Source organism: Xenopus tropicalis, chromosome 6 (genome assembly GCF_000004195.4).
Source record: "Xenopus tropicalis strain Nigerian chromosome 6, UCB_Xtro_10.0, whole genome shotgun sequence".
NCBI classification, from domain to species: Eukaryota; Metazoa; Chordata; class Amphibia; order Anura; family Pipidae; genus Xenopus; species Xenopus tropicalis.
In genome coordinates this window covers 149,859,576-149,879,272 of record NC_030682.2, presented here as the reverse complement: position 1 = coordinate 149,879,272, position 19,697 = coordinate 149,859,576, and the positions used below count along the sequence as shown (strand labels likewise).

The window sequence follows — 19,697 nt, the reverse complement described above, 5'->3', positions numbered from 1 at the left end:
GAACATAATATTTGTAATTGGATAGAGAACTGGCTGAAGGATAGATTACACAGAGTGGGGGTAAATGGAACATTTTCTAATTGGACCAGTGTGGTTAGTGGGTACCGCAGGGGTCAGTCCTTGGGCCTTTGCTTTTTAACTTGTTTATTAATGCCCTGGAGGGGGGCATAGACAGTACTGTTTCTATTTTTGCTGATGACACTAAATTGTGCAAAACTATAAGTTCCATGCAGGATGTGCCGCTTTGCAGAGCGATTTGACTGGGAAACTGGGCAGCAAACTGGGAAATGAGGTTCAATGTTGATAAGTGCAAAGTTATGCCCTTTGGTAGAAATAATATAAACGCAAACTATCTACTGAATGGGAGTGTGTTGGGGGTTTCCTTAATGGAGAAGGATCTGGGGGTTTTTGTTGATAACAAGTTGTCTAATTCCAGGCAGTGTCATTCTGTGGCTACTAAAGCAAATAAAGTGCTGTCTTGTATAAAAAAGGGCATTGACTCAAGGGATGAGAACATAATTTTTCCCCTTTATAGGTCCCTGGTAAGGCCTCACCCTGAGTATGGGGGGCAGTAACAGTGAGTATGGGGGGTAGTGAGTGTGAGTATGCAGTGCAGTTTTGGGCTCCAGTCCTTAAGAAGGATATTAATGAGCTGGAGAGAGTGCAGAGACTGCAACTAAACTGGTTAAGGGGATGGAAGGGTTAAACTATGAGGTGAGACTGTCAGGGTTGGGGTTGTTTTCTCTGGAAAAGAGGCGCTTGCGAGGGGACATGATTACTCTGTACAAGTACATTAGAGGGGATTATAGGCAGTTGGGGGATGTTCTTTTTTCCCATAAAAACAATCAGCGCACCAGAGGTCCCCCCTTTAGATTAGAGGAACAGAGCTTCCATTTGAAGCAGCGTAGGGGGTTCCTCACGGTGAGGGCAGTGAGGTTGGGGAATGCCCTTCCTAGTGATGGGGTAATGGCAGATTCTGTTAATGCCTTTAAGAGGGGCCTGGATGAGTTCTTGATCAATCAGAATATCCAAGGCTATTGTGATACTAATACCTACAGTTAGTACTAGTGGTTGTGTATATGGTGTATGTATGTGAGTGTGTGGATTGGTGGGTGTGGGTTAAGTGTGCTGGGTTTGCTTGGATGGGTTGAACTTGATGGACACTGGTCTTTTTTCAACCCTATGTAACTATGTAACTATGTAACTATGTAACTATATAAATAAACCCAATAGGGCTGTTCTGCCCCAAATAAGGGGTAATTATATCTTAGTTGGGATCAAGTACAGGTACTGTTTTATTATTACAGAGAAAAGGGAATCATTTAACCATTAAATAAACCCAATAGGGCTGTTCTGCCCCAATAAGGGGTAATTATATCTTAGTTGGGATCAAGTACAGGTACTGTTTTATTATTACAGAGAAAAGGGAATGATTTAACCATGAAATAAACCCAATAGGGCTGTTCTGCCCCCAATAAGGGGTAATTATATCTTAGTTGGGATCAAGTACAGGTACTGTTTTATTATTACAGAGAAAAGGGAATCATTTAACCATTAAATAAACCCAATAGGGCTGTTCTGCCCCAATAAGGGGTAATTATATCTTAGTTGGGATCAAGTACAGGTACTGTTTTATTATTACAGAGAAAAGCGAATCATTTAACCATTAAATGACATATGGATACAGTTTGTGCCTACCCTGTGCCTGAGCCCCACTCCCTAAGTGTAGGTGGGTATGGAGCATATTCAAGGTGCACTAAAACTCACATGCATTAAACATATGTAGGGACCTATAGGGTTAACATTTCCTACAGGTATATCTTTAAACCCTACACTTCATTGTTTCACTGTTACCGGGCAGATGCCCATGTATATATTTGGTATTTACCTCTGTTATTGGCCCATAAGGTTTATGATGACTTCCTGCCACTCTATAATATAGTGTTTAGCAGGGGGAGGGGCTTCCTCTTTGGCTGCATTTGTTGAACCAGGTGGATGTTCCACTGAGCCTGTGATCAACAAGGTCCCAGTAAAGCTTTTCTGCCCCAGAGAGACCTTTGCCTCTGGAGAAGTTGGGGAGCAGGGACCCCATGAATGAGGATTAGTAAGTACAGGATAGTATTTGTATAGCTCTTTCTAGGAAAGTGAGGCAGTCACAGCGTTAGTTAGAAAGAGCAGCTTTGTGGCTCCAACCAGGAGAGACAGCTGGGAGTAGTCTCCATTATAGGCTCTGCTGCCTTCAGAAATCACGGGGCCCCTCACAGGAAAATTTTCTGGGCCCCCCTCCCACCAGTACAAAGGACTCACAGACATTGGTAGCCAGCAGTGCCCCCCCTAGTACATTGGTAGCCAGCAATGCCCCAACCCAAATACATTGGTAGCCAGCAGTGCCTCCCCCCTAGTACATTGGTAGCCAGCAGTGCCTCCCCCCTAGTACATTGGTAGCCAGCAGTGCCCCCCCTAGTACATTGGTAGCCAGCAATGCCCCAACCCAAATACATTGGTAGCCAGCAGTGCCTCCCCCCTAGTACATTGGTAGCCAGCAGTGCCTCCCCCCAGTACATTGGTAGCCAGCAGTGCCTCCCCCTAGTACATTGGTAGCCAGCAGTGCCTCCCCCCTAGTACATTGGTAGCCAGCAGTGCCCCAACCCTAGTACATTGGTAGCCAGCAGTGCCCCAACCCTAGTACATTGGTAGCCAGCAGTGCCTCCCCCCTTGTACACTGGTAGCCAGCAGGGCCCCCCTTGTACATTGGTAGCCAGCAGTGCCCCAACCCTAGTACATTGACAGCCAGCAGTGCCCCAACCCTAGTACATTGGTAGCCAGCAGTGCCCCAACCCTAGTACATTGGTAGCCAGCAGTGCCCCAACCCTAGTACATTGGTAGCCAGCAGTGCCTCCCCCTAGTACATTGGTAGCCAGCAGTGCCTCCCCCTAGTACATTGGTAGCCAGCAGTGCCTCCCCCCTTGTACACTGGTAGCCAGCAGGGCCCCCCTTGTACATTGGTAGCCAGCAGTGCCTCCCCCCTTGTACACTGGTAGCCAGCAGGGCCCCCCTTGTATATTGGTAGCCAGCACAGCACAGCCCCACTTGTCTCGTTCGGCTCCTCGTTCGGCTCCTCTGGCGAGCTACTTCGTTCATGACAGCACTGCACTTCTGAGTGCCGAAAGACGCCAGGCCCTTTTATAATGTTGCGCCCCGTGCGTACTGATGTGCAATAGGATCACCCGCTGACCACCAATGACAGGGGGCCCGGAATTGATTAAAGGGGGCCCGAGCTACTAAGAAAACTGTAGCGCCGCTGGGCCCCCTTTAAAAGTTAAAATCGTCCGGGCCCGGGACAACTGTACCCCCTGTGCCCCCCTGATGGCGGCCCTGTATCTACCCCAAGAGCAGAGAGTAGAACAAGCAGTACCGGGGCTGCCTCCCTCTTCTCTTTATTTCTGCTTTACTTTCCCTTTCCACTTCTGCATTATCTGTTCTTCTACACCCCATCCTTCCTTCCTTCCATCCTTCCTTCCTTCCTTCCTTCCTTCCTTCCTTCATTCCTTCCTTCCTTCCATCCTTCCTTCCTTCCTTCCTTCCTTCCATCCTTCCTTCATTCCTTCCTTCCTTCCATCCTTCCTTCCTTCCTTCCTTCCTTCCTTCCTTCCTTCCATCCTTCCTTCCTTCCTTCCTTCCTTCCATCCTTCCTTCCTTCCTTCCTTCCTTCCATCCTTCCTTCCTTCCTTCCTTCCTTCCTTCCTTCCTTCCATCCTTCCTTCCTTCCTTCCTTCCTTCCATCCTTCCTTCCTTCCTTCCTTCCTTCCTTCCTTCCATCCTTCCTTCCTTCCTTCCATCCTTCCTTCCTTCCTTCCTTCCTTCCATCCTTCCTTCCTTCCTTCCTTCCATCCTTCTTCCTTCCTTCCTTCCTTCCATCCTTCCTTCCTTCTTCCATCCTTCCTTCCTTCCTTCCATCCTTCCTTCCTTCCTTCCTTCCATCCTTCCTTCCTTCCTTCCTTCCTTCCTTCCTTCCTTCCTTCCTTCCATCCTTCCTTCCTTCCTTCCTTCCTTCCATCCATCCATCCTTCCTTCCTTCCTTCCTTCCTTCCATCCTTCCTTCCTTCCTTCCTTCCATCCTTCCTTCCTTCCTTCCTTCCATCCTTCCTTCCTTCCTTCCTTCCTTCCTTCCATCCTTCCTTCCTTCCTTCCATCCTTCCTTCCTTCCTTCCTTCCATCCTTCCTTCCTTCCTTCCTTCCTTCCTTCCTTCCATCCTTCCTTCCTTCCTTCCATCCTTCCTTCCTTCCTTCCTTCCTTCCTTCCTTCCATCCTTCTTTCCTTCCTTCCTTCCTTCCTTCCTTCCTTCCATCCATCCTTCCTTCCTTCCATCCTTCCTTCCTTCCTTCCTTCCATCCTTCTTCCTTCCTTCCTTCCTTCCTTCCTTCCTTCCTTCCTTCCATCCTTCCTTCCTTCCTTCCTTCCATCCTTCCTTCCTTCCATCCTTCCTTCCATCCTTCCTTCCTTCCTTCCTTCCTTCCTTCTTCCTTCCTTCCTTCCATCCTTCCTTCCTTCCTTCCTCCATCCTTCCTTCCATTCCTTCCTTCCCTTCCTTCCTTCCTTCCTTCCTTCCTTCCTTCCTTCCTTCCTTCCTTCCTTCCTTCCTTCCTCCTTCCATCCTTCCTTCCCTTCCATTCCTTCCTTCCTTCCTTCCATCCTTCCTTCCTTCCTTCCTTCCATCCTTCCTTCCTTCCTTCCTTCCTTCCTTCCTTCCTTCCTTCCTTCCATCCTTCCTTCCTTCCATCCTTCCTTCCTTCCATCCTTCCTTCCTTCCTTCTTCCATCCTTCCTTCCTTCCTTCCTTCCTTCCTTCCTTCCATCCTTCCTTCCTTCCTTCCTTCCATCCTTCCTTCCTTCCATCCTTCCTTCCTTCCTTCCTTCCATCCTTCCTTCCTTCCTTCCTTCCTTCCATCCTTCCTTCCCTTCCTTCCATCCTTCCTTCCTTCCATCCTTCCTTCCTTCCTTCCTTCCATCCTTCCTTCCTTCCTTCCTTCCTTCCTTCCTTCCTTCCATCCTTCCTTCCTTCCTTCCTTCCTTCCATCCTTCCTTCCTTCCATCCTTCCTTCCTTCCATCCTTCCTTCCTTCCTTCCATCCTTCCTTCCTTCCTTCCTTCCATCCTTCCTTCCTTCCTTCCTTCCTTCCATCCTTCCTTCCTTCCTTCCTTCCTTCCTTCCTTCCATCCTTCCTTCCTTCCTTCCTTCCTTCCTTCCTTCCTTCCTTCCTTCCTTCCTTCCATCCTTCCTTCCTTCCTTCCTTCCTTCCTTCCTTCCATCCATCCTTCCTTCCTTCCATCCTTCCTTCCTTCCTTCCTTCCATCCTTCCTTCCTTCCTTCCTTCCTTCCTTCCTTCCTTCCTTCCTTCCTTCCTTCCATCCTTCCTTCCTTCCTTCCTTCCATCCTTCCTTCCTTCCATCCTTCCTTCCATCCTTCCTTCCTTCCTTCCATCCTTCCTTCCTTCCTTCCTTCCATCCTTCCTTCCTTCCTTCCTTCCATCCTTCCTTCCTTCCTTCCTTCCTTCCTTCCTTCCTTCCTTCCTTCCATCCTTCCTTCCTTCCATCCTTCCTTCCTTCCATCCTTCCTTCCTTCCTTCCTTCCTTCCTTCCATCCTTCCTTCCTTCCTTCCTTCCTTCCTTCTTCCATCCTTCCTTCCTTCCTTCCTTCCATCCTTCCTTCCTTCCTTCCTTCCTTCCTTCCATCCTTCCTTCCTTCCTTCCTTCCTTCCTTCCTTCCATCCTTCCTTCCTTCCATCCTTCCTTCCTTCCATCCTTCCTTCCTTCCTTCCTTCCATCCTTCCTTCCTTCCTTCCTTCCTTCCATCCTTCCTTCCTTCCTTCCTTCCTTCCATCCTTCCTTCCTTCCATCCTTCCTTCCTTCCATCCTTCCTTCCTTCCTTCCATCCTTCCTTCCTTCCTTCCTTCCATCCTTCCTTCCTTCCTTCCTTCCATCCTTCCTTCCTTCCTTCCTTCCTTCCTTCCTTCCTTCCTTCCTTCCTTCCTTCCTTCCTTCCTTCCTTCCTTCCATCCTTCCTTCCTTCCTTCCTTCCTTCCATCCTTCCTTCCTTCCATCCTTCCTTCCTTCCTTCCTTCCTTCCTTCCTTCCTTTCCTTCCTTCCTTCCATCCTTCCTTCCTTCCTTCCTTCCATCCTTCCTTCCTTCCTTCCTTCCTTCCATCCTTCCTTCCTTCCTTCCTTCCTTCCATCCTTCCTTCCTTCCTTCCTTCCTTCCTTCCATCCTTCCTTCCTTCCTTCCTTCCTTCCTTCCTTCCTTCCATCCTTCCTTCCTTCCTTCCTTCCTTAATTCTAGAGGGACCCAGAGGGTTAATCCCCCTAATTGTTTGGGAAATCCCCTATTAGCTTTTCCCTTTCCCTATTTAGTTTATCAAGTCCAGGTACCTTTAAGCTTAATATCTGGGTTGGATGTGCTCCTTATTGGGTGATTGGATGGGTGATTGGGTGGGTGATTGGCTGGGTGGGGGGGTTGTGATTGGGTGGGTGATTGGCCATTTCCTTTGGTGCTTAATATTGTAACCAGGGTTGCCAGGTTGGCAGTTTTTCCACCAAACTGGGCTACTAATTTAAAGCCCAGGCGGAGTTCCAAAGTACAAACCCCCACGGTACAGATTTGGGCTAGTTTTTGGGATCTTGGTGGGTTTGTAGTTTATAAACTAGACAAAGGTTTTCCCCCCAGGGTACTTGTGTACTTCTTTCCCTAGTGACATGCTGGTACCAGTGCATGCTGGGAAATGAAGTTCGTATCTAACAATTACCCTAGAGCTGTAGATCTCAAAACAAAACCGACACAGTTTTACCCCATATTATGTTTATTAATATCAGCGGGATACACGGGGCAATAATGCTCATATCTGCCCGCAGCTTGGGGGCATCACAGGGCGGAGCCTCTCAGCAGGACCAATAGGAACCCGAGGGACAGCCCCAGCGCAGGGTAACTGTATTTTACCCCAGTGGCGCCGTTGCACAGGTCGGTGTTGCAGCACAAAGTGGAGATGGTGCCCGTGCCAGTACTGATGCTTCCTGGGGTGCAGCTGGCGGTGCAGAATTTAACAACGCCTCTAAAACCCACTGTACAATGACAGAGACATCAGTGTTAGTTTCTGCCTCATCAGCAAATCCCCCCGACTCCTTCTTGCCTTCAATATTCTTCAATATGACTATTAAACAGTACAAGGATTTCCAATTAAAGGGAATTTAAAAAATAAATTGATGCAAACTTTCTCAGGGTGCTTCTCTGAACAGTTTTGCAATTTAAAAGAATCCTGCCATGGGAAAAATCAGTTAATAGAGCTTCTCCAGCAGAATCCTGCATTGTAATCTGTTTTTCCCATGGGGCTAGCCATATTCTTCATTTCCCAGGGTGCCACAGCCATGTGACCTGTGCTCTGATAAACTTCACTCACACTTTACTGCTGCGCTGCAAGTTGGAGTGATATCCCCCCCCCTCACCCCCAGCAGCCAATCAGCAGAACAATGGGAAGGGAGCAAGATAGCAGCTCCCAGTAGGTATCAGAATAGCACTCAATAGTAAGAAATCCAAGTCCGGCTTGGGACTCCTCCAGTTACATGGGAGTAGGAGAAACAATAGATTAGCTGAAAGCAGTTCTAATGTGTAGCGCTGGCTGAAAGCTCAGACTCAGGCACACTTTACTGCTGCGCTGCAAGTTGGAGTGATATCCCCCCCTCCTTACCCCCAGCAGCCGATCAGCAGAACAATGGGAAGGGAGCAAGATAGCAGCTCCCAGTAGGTATCAGAATAGCACTCAATAGTAAGAAATCCAAGTCCGGCTTAGGACTCCTCCAGTTACATGCGAGTAGGAGAAACAATAGGTTAGCTGAAAGCAGTTCTAATGTGTAGCGCTGGCTGAAAGCTCAGACTCAGGCACACTTTACTGCTGCGCTGCAAGTTGGAGTGATGTACCCCTCCCTGATCAATATAAGTTTACGTGAAAAGTAATTCCCAAACTTGAGCAATTTAATTTCTATTTCTTCTGCGTCCCTCCATGTCAGTACACATGGGTAGCATGGCCCCTCCCCCACAGGAGGTAGGACCTATACCAAGCCAATTAAAATTAATCCTGCCCTATAAGACCACCTGACTTCCTTCTCACCACTGTTAATTTTTGTCCTATCGGACAGGTAGGTAGGATCTCCCTCCTCACTTTTTTTTTATTTTTATTCTTTACTTCTGTGCAGACACAGAGGGATGTTTCCCGGATAATGGAGAATAATTTACCTGATGCCCCAAATACGCAAAATGTAAAATTGACGCCTATTGGGAAGAAATGCAGGTGTGGGTATACCCATGGGCCTAGCCTTGTGCTAAAATAGCCCCCCTGCGCTACCCCCAACTACGCACAGTATGCAAACTGATGCCTATTGGGTAGGCTACAGGTGTGGGGTTTTTCCACATTTTTTTTTACCTGTAAGCCAACTTAGCCTCCATTTTTTCCTATGTTTTTTTTTTAACAAGGCTTTAAGGACTCCTGCCCTGTGAAATGATTAAGGGCCATGGGTATGGATATGGGCTAGTGCCAGCCTGGGTATGGATATGGGCTAGTGCCAGCCTGGGTATGGATATGGGCTAGTGCCAGCCTAGGTATGGATATGGGCTAGTGCCAGCCTGGGTATGGATATGGGCTAGTGCCAGCCTGGGTATGGATATGGGCTAGTGCCAGCCTGGGTATGGATATGGGCTAGTGCCAGCCTGGGTATGGATATGGGCTAGTGCCAGCCTGGTATGGATATGGGCTAGGTCAGCCGGGTATGGATATGGGCTAGTGTCAGCCTGGGTATGGATATGGGCTAGTGTCAGCCTGGGTATGGATATGGGCTAGTGTCAGCCTGGGTATGGATATGGGCTAGTGTCAGCCTGGGTATGGATATGGGCTAGTGTCAGCCTGGGTATGGATATGGGCTAGTGTCAGCCTGGGTATGGATATGGGCTAGTGTCAGCCTGGGTATGGATATGGGCTAGTGTCAGCCTGGGTATGGATATGGGCTAGTGTCAGCCTGGGTATGGATATGGGCTAGTGTCAGCCTGGGTATGGATATGGGCTAGTGTCCAGCCTGGGTATGGATATGGGCTAGTGTCAGCCTGGGTATGGATATGGGCTAGTGTCAGCCTGGGTATGGATATGGGCTAGTGTCAGCCCTGGGTATGGATATGGGCTAGTGTCAGCCTGGGTATGGATATGGGCTAGTGCAGCCTGGTATGGATATGGCTAGTGCCAGCCTGGGTATGGATATGGGCTAGTGTCAGCCTGGGTATGGATATGGGCTAGTGTCAGCCTGGGTATGGATATGGGCTAGTGTCAGCCTGGTATGGATATGGGCTAGTGTCAGCCTGGGTATGGATATGGGCTAGTGTCAGCCTGGGTATGGATATGGGCTAGTGCCAGCCTGGGTATGGATATGGGCTAGTGCCAGCCTGGGTATGGATATGGGCTAGTGTCAGCCTGGGTATGGATATGGCTAGTGTCAGCCTGGGTAGGATATGGCTTGCAGCCTGGTATGGATATGGGCTAGTGCAGCCTGGGTATGGATATGGGCTAGTGCCAGCCTGGGTATGGATATGGGCTAGTGTCAGCCTGGGTATGGATATGGGCTAGTGTCAGCCTGGGTATGGATATGGGCTAGTGTCAGCCTGGGTATGGATATGGGCTAGTGCCAGCCTGGGTATGGATATGGGCTAGTGCCAGCCTGGGTATGGATATGGGCTAGTGTCAGCCTGGGTATGGATATGGGCTAGTGCCAGCCTGGGTATGGATATGGGCTAGTGTCAGCCTGGGTATGGATATGGGCTAGTGCCAGCCTGGGTATGGATATGGGCTAGTGTCAGCCTGGGTATGGATATGGGCTAGTGTCAGCCTGGGTATGGATATGGGCTAGTGCCAGCCTGGGTATGGATATGGGCTAGTGTCAGCCTGGGTATGGATATGGGCTAGTGTCAGCCTGGGTATGGATATGGGCTAGTGTCAGCCTGGGTATGGATATGGGCTAGTGCCAGCCTGGGTATGAATATGGGCTAGTGCCAGCCTAGCTTGAATCCGGTGAGTCTGATTCCTCAGGTTCCACTATGTGTCGTAACACTGGGAAGCCTGCATACTAATTAGCAATTACATCCCTGCATACTAATTAGCAATTACATCCCTGCATACTAATTGGCAATTACATCCCTGCATACTAATTAGCAATTACATCCCTGCATACTAATTGGCAATTACATCCCTCAGCTGAAAGCTGTCAGGGTTCTGGCTGGGGGTCCCATCCTGCAGGTAAGGTGCATGTGCTTCTTTTGCTTATAATTCCTTATGTGTTATTGTGAGCCTGAGGCCTCTGTGCAGACACAGTGGATATTGTGCTCTTATTACACCAGGTGCTTCCATAGCTGTAGGTGTTGCACTGCTGCAGCAGTATGGTATCTCCTGCCTCTCTCATATTGTGGCTCACAATTAGCAGCCTTCCCCAGGCTTTTACTGGAGTTTGCATTCTGCTGACAAGCAATGCTTTCTGGTTAGCTGCTTGTGTATTGCTGGGGCACTTTGCTAACTTTTACTAGTTTTTTATTCTGAGCCTGAGTCCTCTGTACAGACACAGCAGGTATTTGTGCTCCTGACATTACCAGGCACTTCCAGCACTGGTTGGTTGGGGTTGCGCTGCTCTATCAGTATTGTTATATTATGTGCATGTTCCCTATAAGCACCTTCTCGGGGTTCTAACAGGGATTTGCTTTTTTCCACCAAGCCAGTGCTATCTGGTAAGGAGCTTGTTTTCCTTTGGGTCTTTGACATTTTAAGTTTTATTTTGAACCTGAATCCTCGGGGCAGACAGGTGTACTGTGCTTTTTTTACAGTATTACTGATATGTTTCTCTATGGAGATTTCTTTTCTATCTGGTGGCTCAGGTGTGAGCCTAGTTGTAGTTCAACCTCTCCCACTGAGTGTTGGTGGCTGCCTGGTTCCCACCCTCCTTAGGAATCCCATGTTTGGGTGAATAGGCTGGTACTACTGCCTCCTTTCTATCTCCTGTCTACTGGCCCCTGTTTTAGCCCTTGGCCCGCGTGTCTGCTAGCCCCTGTTTTGGTCCCTGGTGTGTGGCGTGGCCCGCCGGTCCACTTGTGTGTAGTGTGGCCCTTGGCCCGCATGTCAGCTGGTGTGTGGCTTGGCCCGCATGTCAGCTGGTGTGTGGCGTGGCCCTTGGCCCGCATGTCAGCTGGTGTGTGGCTGGGCCCTTGGCCCGCGTGTCCACTGGTGGGTCTGCTGTGCATGCCCGCGGGCTCTGGGTGGTCTTTGGTGACCTTGGTTCATTTGGCCACTAGCCCTTGATCTTGCCTGCTTTGAGCTTGTGTGGTGCTGGTCCTTGTTATTGCCTTTGGCCCTTGTGTTGTCCTATGGAATTGAGTGGTCATGGGCCCTTGTTGTGGCCTTTGACTCATGCACCCGGGGGTTTGGTTGGATGTTTGCTTGTTGTTGTGGCTTCTTGTCCCTGGATGCTTGTGGTTGCTGAGCTTTCCCTGGGGGATTGGTTCATGCGTTCGCTGGTCTAAGGATAGCCTTTAGTGTTGGTGACCGATTTTGTTTGGTGTGGCCCTTGGTGTATGTGGATTCTGGGCTTTGCCTTAGTTATAGCCCTGTTGTTGTCTTTTGGGCCATGGGCATGCATGAGGGTCTGCTCTCTGGCAGTTCTAGGGAAGACTAGGGCCATTGCCTCCCGGGACTTCTGACTTGGTTCAGTGCTCCAAAAGTTGGCATGCTTGCAGCGGGAGTGCTCATACATGGATTCACATTCGGTGTTTGGCAATGTTTGGTTGTTTGGGTGCTATGGCGTGCGTGCTAGCAGCCTTCCCTCTCAGGGTTTTGTCTGTGTGGTTGTTGCATTGGCACACCAGTTGTGCATTCAGGCCAGCTAGCTCGTGCAGCATTGTGTTGGTGTGCATTGCCTGGCTTCTGTGCTATTGGATATATGCATTTTGACTTTTTGGTTCAGAATGGTGTGCAGACTGTTAGTTGTTTTAGCATCAGCAGTTGCTTGCACAGTGCTTATACCAGTGTTACTGGTTCATTAGCTTCTTATGTTCCCCAGTTTGGTTGGGCTCAGTGGGCTTTGAGTGCTGCAGTGTTGATATACAGTTGGACTTCTGCATGTTGCGTTAGCGCTTGTTGGGTCTTTTGGTAGGTGTACACAGTTGTCCACTGTCCCTGTTTCTCTACAGGATGTTGGCCTTGTTTTTGGCCTTTATTGCTCTTTTGGGTTTTGTACCTTTTTGTTTCCCACCCATTACTGTTTGTGGGGCGGGGCTTGGTAGATCCCATGAGTACTGACATGGAGGGACGCAGAAGAAAAGGAGAATTTCACTTACCTTCTTGACGTAAATTCTATTTCTTCTAGTCCCGACATGTCGGTACAGGTTTCCCATCCCAATTTTGCTTCCTGTACTGCTATGGCAAATGTATAACAGTGGTGAGGAGGAAGTTAGGTGGTCTTATAGGGCAGGATTCATTTTAATTGGCTTGGTATAGGTCCTACCTCCTGTGGGGGAGGGGCGATGCTACCCATGTGTACTGACATGTCGGGACTAGAAGAAATAGAATTTACGTCAAGAAGGTAAGTGAAATTCTCCTTATATTCCCAATAGATGAAATGCTTTACACCGTTTTGCTCTTTTGCTTTTATCAATATGGGTCATGTATATAATGGGGCTTTTTTTACCCAATAAATAAAAGTTACGTTTTATTAATTTATTACCTTTACTGTCAGTCTAACGCAGGGTAACTATATCTACAGGGATCATTTTGCAACCTGACTTACACAAGGTGGAAATTAGTGGTGCGGCCCTTTCTCTCTACTGTTACACCCCCTCTCAGAATCACTGTCTGTTTACACTGTATAAATGCACCATTCTGAAATATATATATATATATATAATAGAAAGAGTGCCGCACACATAGGGACTTGATACAAAAGAAAAAGTGGTTTTATTGAAAAAATTCCAACGTTTCGAGCACAATCTGTGCTCTTCCTCAGGGACAAACCAACAGACCATATCCCAGCACCCACAGTAAATACCCCCACCACACAAAATGGCGCCAAAAACGGCCCTGGTTACCATGGCAACCAGTGTAAACAAGCCCCACACCCACCAGAGCAAGGTAAATTCAAATGTCAACACATACAGGCAAATAGAATGGGAGTGCAGTGCTAGAAAACAAGGTTAAGTTTAAAATCCTGTAGCTAGTAGGCAAATTGATACATGTTGCAAAAGACATATATTGCAAAGAACTGTAACAAAAAATGTTACAAAAAACTATACAGAGAATGTTCACAGTCAGATAGCAAGCATTTCACTGGGCTAAGTGATGAATGCCTTAGTTGCTAGGATAGTTATTTGTTGGAGACAGGCATCAGGTATTAAACCCAGGACCCATGTCCGGACGCACCAGAGAAGCTAGGAATATAAAGGAACGCACACAGAGGAACCACCACCTGTTACCTGTACCCAGCGACCTCTGAACTATAGTGTGTAAATATGATCATCATATGGCACAGAACATATCGCCCACGGAGGCAATGCCCAGTCAAATGTTGCGGAAGCTGGTCTGGCGTGTTCAATTGGCGTGCCGAATTGTAGGGAGCATAGGGCGCACTTTTGTCTAGTTACCATGTATACAACGCACCCCAGCTGGCACCAGGAGTGCAAGTTAGATGTGCCCAATAGGCAACCAACACAAGTATCTAGATTCGGCTGGCAGACAGTTAGGAGTGCAAGGGTCCTGCATCTGCGGGAAATGGAGTGAAGCCAACGGGCTACACGGAGTGGTGGAGAGCACGTTCGGGTGCAACTACAACTCTCACGTGTCCAGTTCAAGTTAATGCAAACCGCCTTCAAAAAGGACCAGGACCTATAGGGCCAATTGGAAAGGCCCGCAATAGCACTCTAGGGATATTCATAAGAGCAATAATATGATATGATATGGTCTGTTGGTTTGTCCCTGAGGAAGAGCACAGATTGTGCTTGAAACGTTATAATTTTTTCAATAAAACCACTTTTTCTTTTGTATCAAGTCCCTGTGTGTGCGGCACCCTTTCTATTATAGTTTTGTTTTTTGACCTGCACCGAGGGCATTTGGACTTGTATAGGGGGTGCTCCTCCCTCTGTGTATCATGTGGGGCCCATTTGAGTCATTTACACTTCTAAAAAACACAGTTTCAGTGTTTGTTGGCCCCTTTCATACACTCCTGATACCAGCGCTGCCCCCCCCCCCCCCGGGCACTTACAATCAGAAGTAAGAATAGTCTGACAGTATAAGCCGTATGATCTGCAGTCGGTTGGGATCAGGCAGTTGCCAGTGGCACCCAGACACGTGTAGCACTGCAGGGGCGCAGCTGTAACATAAAGCAGAACATTCCCACATTAATATACACAGAACAGCTTAACCCTTTTAGTGCCACAGGACATAGAATCTACGTCCTGGGTACCAAAGTACCTAAGTGCCACAGAACATAGATTGTACATTCTGCTGCACTTCCGGATTTGGGAGCAGTGGAGCAGCTTCTACTACATTTTCTGTGATTTTGGTGCATTTTTAGGTATTTTATTTATTTATTTTATTGCATTTTCAGTTATGCATAGTTGTTGTTCGCTTGACTTTGTCTGTAAAACTTATTTGCCCAAGCCAAAATACTCAAACTGTTATGCTGACCGCAGATATTATTAGGCAAAAAAAAATAATTTTAGTGATTTTTTTTATTTTTATCAATTTTATTGCATTTCACATTGTTCTTTATTACGTGTCTTTGCACATGGACATTTTGTCTGCTCTATTTCAATTTGGCATCCTCTGTACCCCACTTAGTTTGGTAAATCTATGCATATCGGGCATCAAACTGTTCAGTAGACCCCTGGCGTTCATACTTAGAGTGTTTTATATTGATACGTTACTAAATGTTGGGGTACATTATGGGGCAACATGCAAGCTTTGTGCTGATTTTCAGAAATATCACAAAAACCATTCTGTTTAGCATAGCTTTGTAGTTTGGTAGTTTGCAGTAGAAAGATGTATTTACCTACTTTTGTTTTGTCAGAATGTGTACTTTCGGAAAATGAATAGTTTTCTAGGGTCTCCTTACTGTTAGGGGGTCTTATGCCACATAATGCACATGCCGGTAGCTTATATTGCAGCGTATACACTTCGTATGCACTAACTTCCTTATGGGGTCTCTAAATGCCAGATACATCGGTGACCCTATGCACAATGGGCATCAAACTGTTCAGCGGACCCTAGGCTTTCATATTTAGGGTGTGTTTTCTTGGTACCTAATATTATGTGGGAGATATGAAGCTTGAAAGTGGAAGATTTGAGGGTTTTTTTTTTTTTTTTAGAATTTTCTTAATTTTTTATAGAAAATGCTAAATTCAATCAATACAAAGCATTGCCGTTTGTTGGTACTTAGGAGTTGGAAGACATAGTTACCCATTTCGGATTCGGCAGAATGTGTACTTTTAAAAAATATATGGTTTCCTGGGGTAAACCTAATGTTCCAGGATTTTTGGCTTTGGAACCTAAAGTATGCCGTATTCTGCTGTAATGCTTTGAAAATTTAGTAATTTACTGCTGGGAGTTTTTGATCTATAGAAGTCAGAAATCCCAATAAAACTATACATATCAGGTATTGGCACGTTCGGGAGACATGAGGCTTTCCAAATCAGTTGGATTTTTGTCCACAAAATAAAATATGTTTCTGGTATAAATCCCTATATCATGAAAAATAGCATTTTTTCTTTTTTCTTTTGTATTTCAAGCTCTAAATCTTGTTCCAGAAGTGGAAATACACAAAAACCATGTATTATGTGAAGCATGTCACTGCCCCCCCCCCCCCCCCAGCTCAGCAAATATATACAGGGAGCTCTGAATATCACTCATGTATTATAATATAATATATATTATATATATTATAATATATATATTAATATAATATAATGTACCCCCTACTGTAAATGATAAGGATATTAGCAGTCACTGAGGGGTTCTGTGCCCATATAAAGGCACAAGGCTGCAGGCTGAGTTATACAGGGAACTCTGAGTATCACTCATGTATTATAAGGGATAATGTACCCCCTACTGTAAATGATAAGGATATTAGCAGTCACTGAGGGGTTCTGTGCCCATATAAAGGCACAAGGCTGCAGGCTGAGTTATACAGGGAACTCTGAGTATCACTCATGTATTATAAGGGATAATGTACCCCCTACTGTAAATGATAAGGATATTAGCAGTCACTGAGGGGTTCTGTGCCCCCCATATAAAGGCACAAGGCTGCAGGCTGAGTTATACAGGGAACTCTGAGTATCACTTATGTATTATAAGGGATAATGTACCCCCTACTGTAAATGATAAGGATATTAGCAGTCACTGAGGGGTTCTGTGCCCCCCATATAAAGGCACAAGGCTGCAGGCTGAGTTATACAGGGAACTCTGAGTATCACTCATGTATTATAAGGGATAATGTACCCCCTACTGTAAATGATAAGGATATTAGCAGTCACTGAGGGGTTCTGTGCCCATATAAAGGCACAAGGCTGCAGGCTGAGTTATACAGGGAACTCTGAGTATCACTCATGTATTATAAGGGATAATGTACCCCCTACTGTAAATGATAAGGATATTAGCAGTCACTGAGGGGTTCTGGAGCCTTTAGGATTGAGCAAATAGGGGTTCAGAGTTATGAATAAGGGGCAGTGTAAGAGGCTAAAGGGGACTGGTCGGGGGGTCAGACCTACCTGTGCCAATGCAGAGAGCAGCCAGTAGCAGAGAGACGTACAGTGCAGCCATGGTCAGTGAGGGTGTTGTGGTGCTATGGATTACCATATCCTTACTGTATCTTCTCATCTGCTTGGGGACATCCCTCCACCAGGCATGTTGTGCAATTTAAGGCGGTGTGTTTCACTCTTTGTTTCTTGAAATTCTGGTTCTGTTCTTTCTGGCAAATATAATGAAAGATATTTCTCGGCCAATTATTTCCAGTAATATCTGGGTGAGGGTTCTCTCTCTGGGAGACGAGCCACTTACTGACAGTGACTTTGCTGCCCCGCTCCATGTGTAGATACCCCCAACTGAACGTCAGCTGGAGTTGAACCTCCCTCCCAAACACGAGGAATATGAAATAAAGAGAAGAGCCTGTGGCATTGAAAGGGTCCCTGACATATTGAGTGGGGTGCAGTACCCCCCCATGTAGGGTGATAAGGTGCTCTATACAAATATATTGCATAAACAGCTCATATGTAAAACCCTGCTTCATCTAAATAAACCATTTTCATATAAATATACTTATTTAGCAGTATGTGCCATTGGGTAATCCTAAATAGGAAACTGCCATTTTAGGTACTAAGGGCCGCCCCCTGGGATCATAGGAGTCACAGTGCACACAAACAAGCCAAGGCACACATACATGCTAGGCCCCATCAGCCAATGAATGGGCAGAGTTCTGCCTTTTGCTCCCACACTACTTCCTGTTACAGTTAGAGCTGCATCACTTCCTGTCAGCTGATCTCTGAGGGAGCACACAGCCCATCACTAAATGGCGGCTCAAGGGAAAGGATGTAAAAGGGCAATATTTACTGATATATATATTCCAGTTTGGGGAGATTCTTTAATACGTCACTTAACATAATATAAACTGTCTGTTGGTTACGTATTCATTCTGGGGGGGTACTTTTCCTATTATACAGAAATCAGTTATCCAGAAAGCTCTGAAATACAGAAATTGTAATGACCATACAGTCATACATTTAATCTGGTTTCTCATTGGCTGCATCAGGTGCCTCTACACCCAGACTCCTCCTTCTCCTGTCTCCAGTATTAGCCCATCAGTTGGGCAGTAAGGGTAAATAAAGGCTTAAGGTGCACAAGCACGGGAAAGTGTTTGTGTCTGGGGGCCTAGGGGGAGGTGACGTGCATAACCAGAGCACCATGCATGTAAAATTAAGCCACGCCCACTTTTACTGTAATTACAGGCAGGCAGCTGGCACTCGGTGCCCTGTGCCAAATGTTGTCATTTTATTTAATGGGAAAAGCGGGTAGTGGCACCCCAAGAGCAATATCCAGTAACCAACAGGGGGAACCAGCACCCCCACCCCATTATCCAGTGAGAAACAATGGGCACTGCTGCCACAGACACATCACCAATTGAGAGGCTGTGGGGCCCCAACACATGCGGAACTCAGTGGATACTGGGACCCCAAGCATAATAATTGCACTGAGGGGCCATTAACATTTGGCAGCCCCCAGTGATTTTTATCTTTCCTTTTCATTTAAGCACTGACACCCCAAGCATGGAATACAGATAAAGAGGCAGTAAGTTCTAATAAAAGCACATTATATACTGTACTGTGTATATGTTATATTTACTTCCCCTTTAACTTCTATATTATCATTTGTCTTTCATCTACCCCCCCTTCCTTCTAAATGTCCCCTTTCTCTTCATTTCTCCCCAATATCATATCTTTTCTCTTCCTTTCTCCCCTTTCAATCTCCTTCATTCTCCCTCCAATGTTCTGCCCCTCTGGTTCTGGTTCTGACACCAGTGTTAATGAAGCCAATCCCAAAGCTCAAATGGGGCAAAAGGGGTGCCCTATTCAGAAAACTGGCCCTGCTTACCATTTCCCAAAGTAATAAGCCCTTACAATCCTGCCTTACCATGAGCATAATTTATCATTACCCCCTACTGTAAATAATAAATGATAAGGATATTAGCAGTCACTGAGGGGTTCTGTGCCCCCCATATAAAGGCACAAGGCTGCAGGCTGAGTTATACAGGGAACTCTGAGTATCACTCATGTATTATAAGGGATAATGTACCCCCTACTGTAAATGATAAGGATATTAGCAGTCACTGAGGGGTTCTGTGCCCATATAAAGGCACAAGGCTGCAGGCTGAGTTATACAGGGAACTCTGAGTATCACTCATGTATTATAAGGGATAATGTACCCCCTACTGTAAATAATAAGGATATTAGCAGTCACTGAGGGGTTCTGTGCCCCCCATATAAAGGCACAAGGCTGCAGGCTGAGTTATACAGGGAACTCTGAGTATCACTCATGTATTATAAGGGATAATGTACCCCCTACTGTAAATAATAAGGATATTAGCAGTCACTGAGGGGTTCTGTGCCCCCCATATAAAGGCACAAGGCTGCAGGCTGAGTTATACAGGGAACTCTGAGTATCACTCATGTATTATAAGGGATAATGTACCCCCTACTGTAAATGATAAGGATATTAGCAGTCACTGAGGGGTTCTGTGCCCATATAAAGGCACAAGGCTGCAGGCTGAGTTATACAGGGAACTCTGAGTATCACTCATGTATTATAAGGGATAATGTACCCCCTACTGTAAATGATAAGGATATTAGCAGTCACTGAGGGGTTCTGTGCCCATATAAAGGCACAAGGCTGCAGGCTGAGTTATACAGGGAACTCTGAGTATCACTCATGTATTATAAGGGATACTGTACCCCCTACTGTAAATGATAAGGATATTAGCAGTCACTGAGGGGTTCTGTGCCCATATAAAGGCACAAGGCTGCAGGCTGAGTTATACAGGGAACTCTGAGTATCACTCATGTATTATAAGGGATAATGTACCCCCTACTG

The 19,697-nt window shown here is 46.6% G+C and overlaps 1 protein-coding gene across 1 annotated transcript; it reads right to left on the bottom strand.

The window, feature by feature from the left end:
- Positions 1–6,847: 6,847 nt before the first annotated feature.
- LOC116411509 (ly6/PLAUR domain-containing protein 2-like) lies at positions 6,848–17,258 on the bottom strand. The gene is made up of 3 exons (XM_031903866.1): positions 16,826–17,258; positions 14,323–14,430; positions 6,848–7,113 (listed from the first exon to the last, which is right to left on the bottom strand). The coding sequence occupies exons 1-3, from the start codon at positions 16,932–16,934 to the stop codon at positions 6,917–6,919; spliced, it is 414 nt and encodes a 137-aa protein (XP_031759726.1). The 5' UTR covers positions 16,935–17,258; the 3' UTR covers positions 6,848–6,916.
- Between the last annotated feature and the right edge of the window lie 2,439 nt (positions 17,259–19,697).

Excerpts from the sequence above, each read along its gene's own strand:
- LOC116411509 (XM_031903866.1), bottom strand. The coding sequence starts at position 16,934 with ATGAGAAGATACAGTAAGGATATGGTAATCCATAGCACCACAACACCC. Across the intron at positions 14,431-16,825 it reads TGCTCTCTGCATTGGCACAG|CTGCGCCCCTGCAGTGCTAC; the intron begins GTAGGTCTGACC and ends TTTATGTTACAG. Across the intron at positions 7,114-14,322 it reads GACTATTCTTACTTCTGATT|TGGGTTTTAGAGGCGTTGTT; the intron begins GTAAGTGCCCGG and ends GTCATTGTACAG.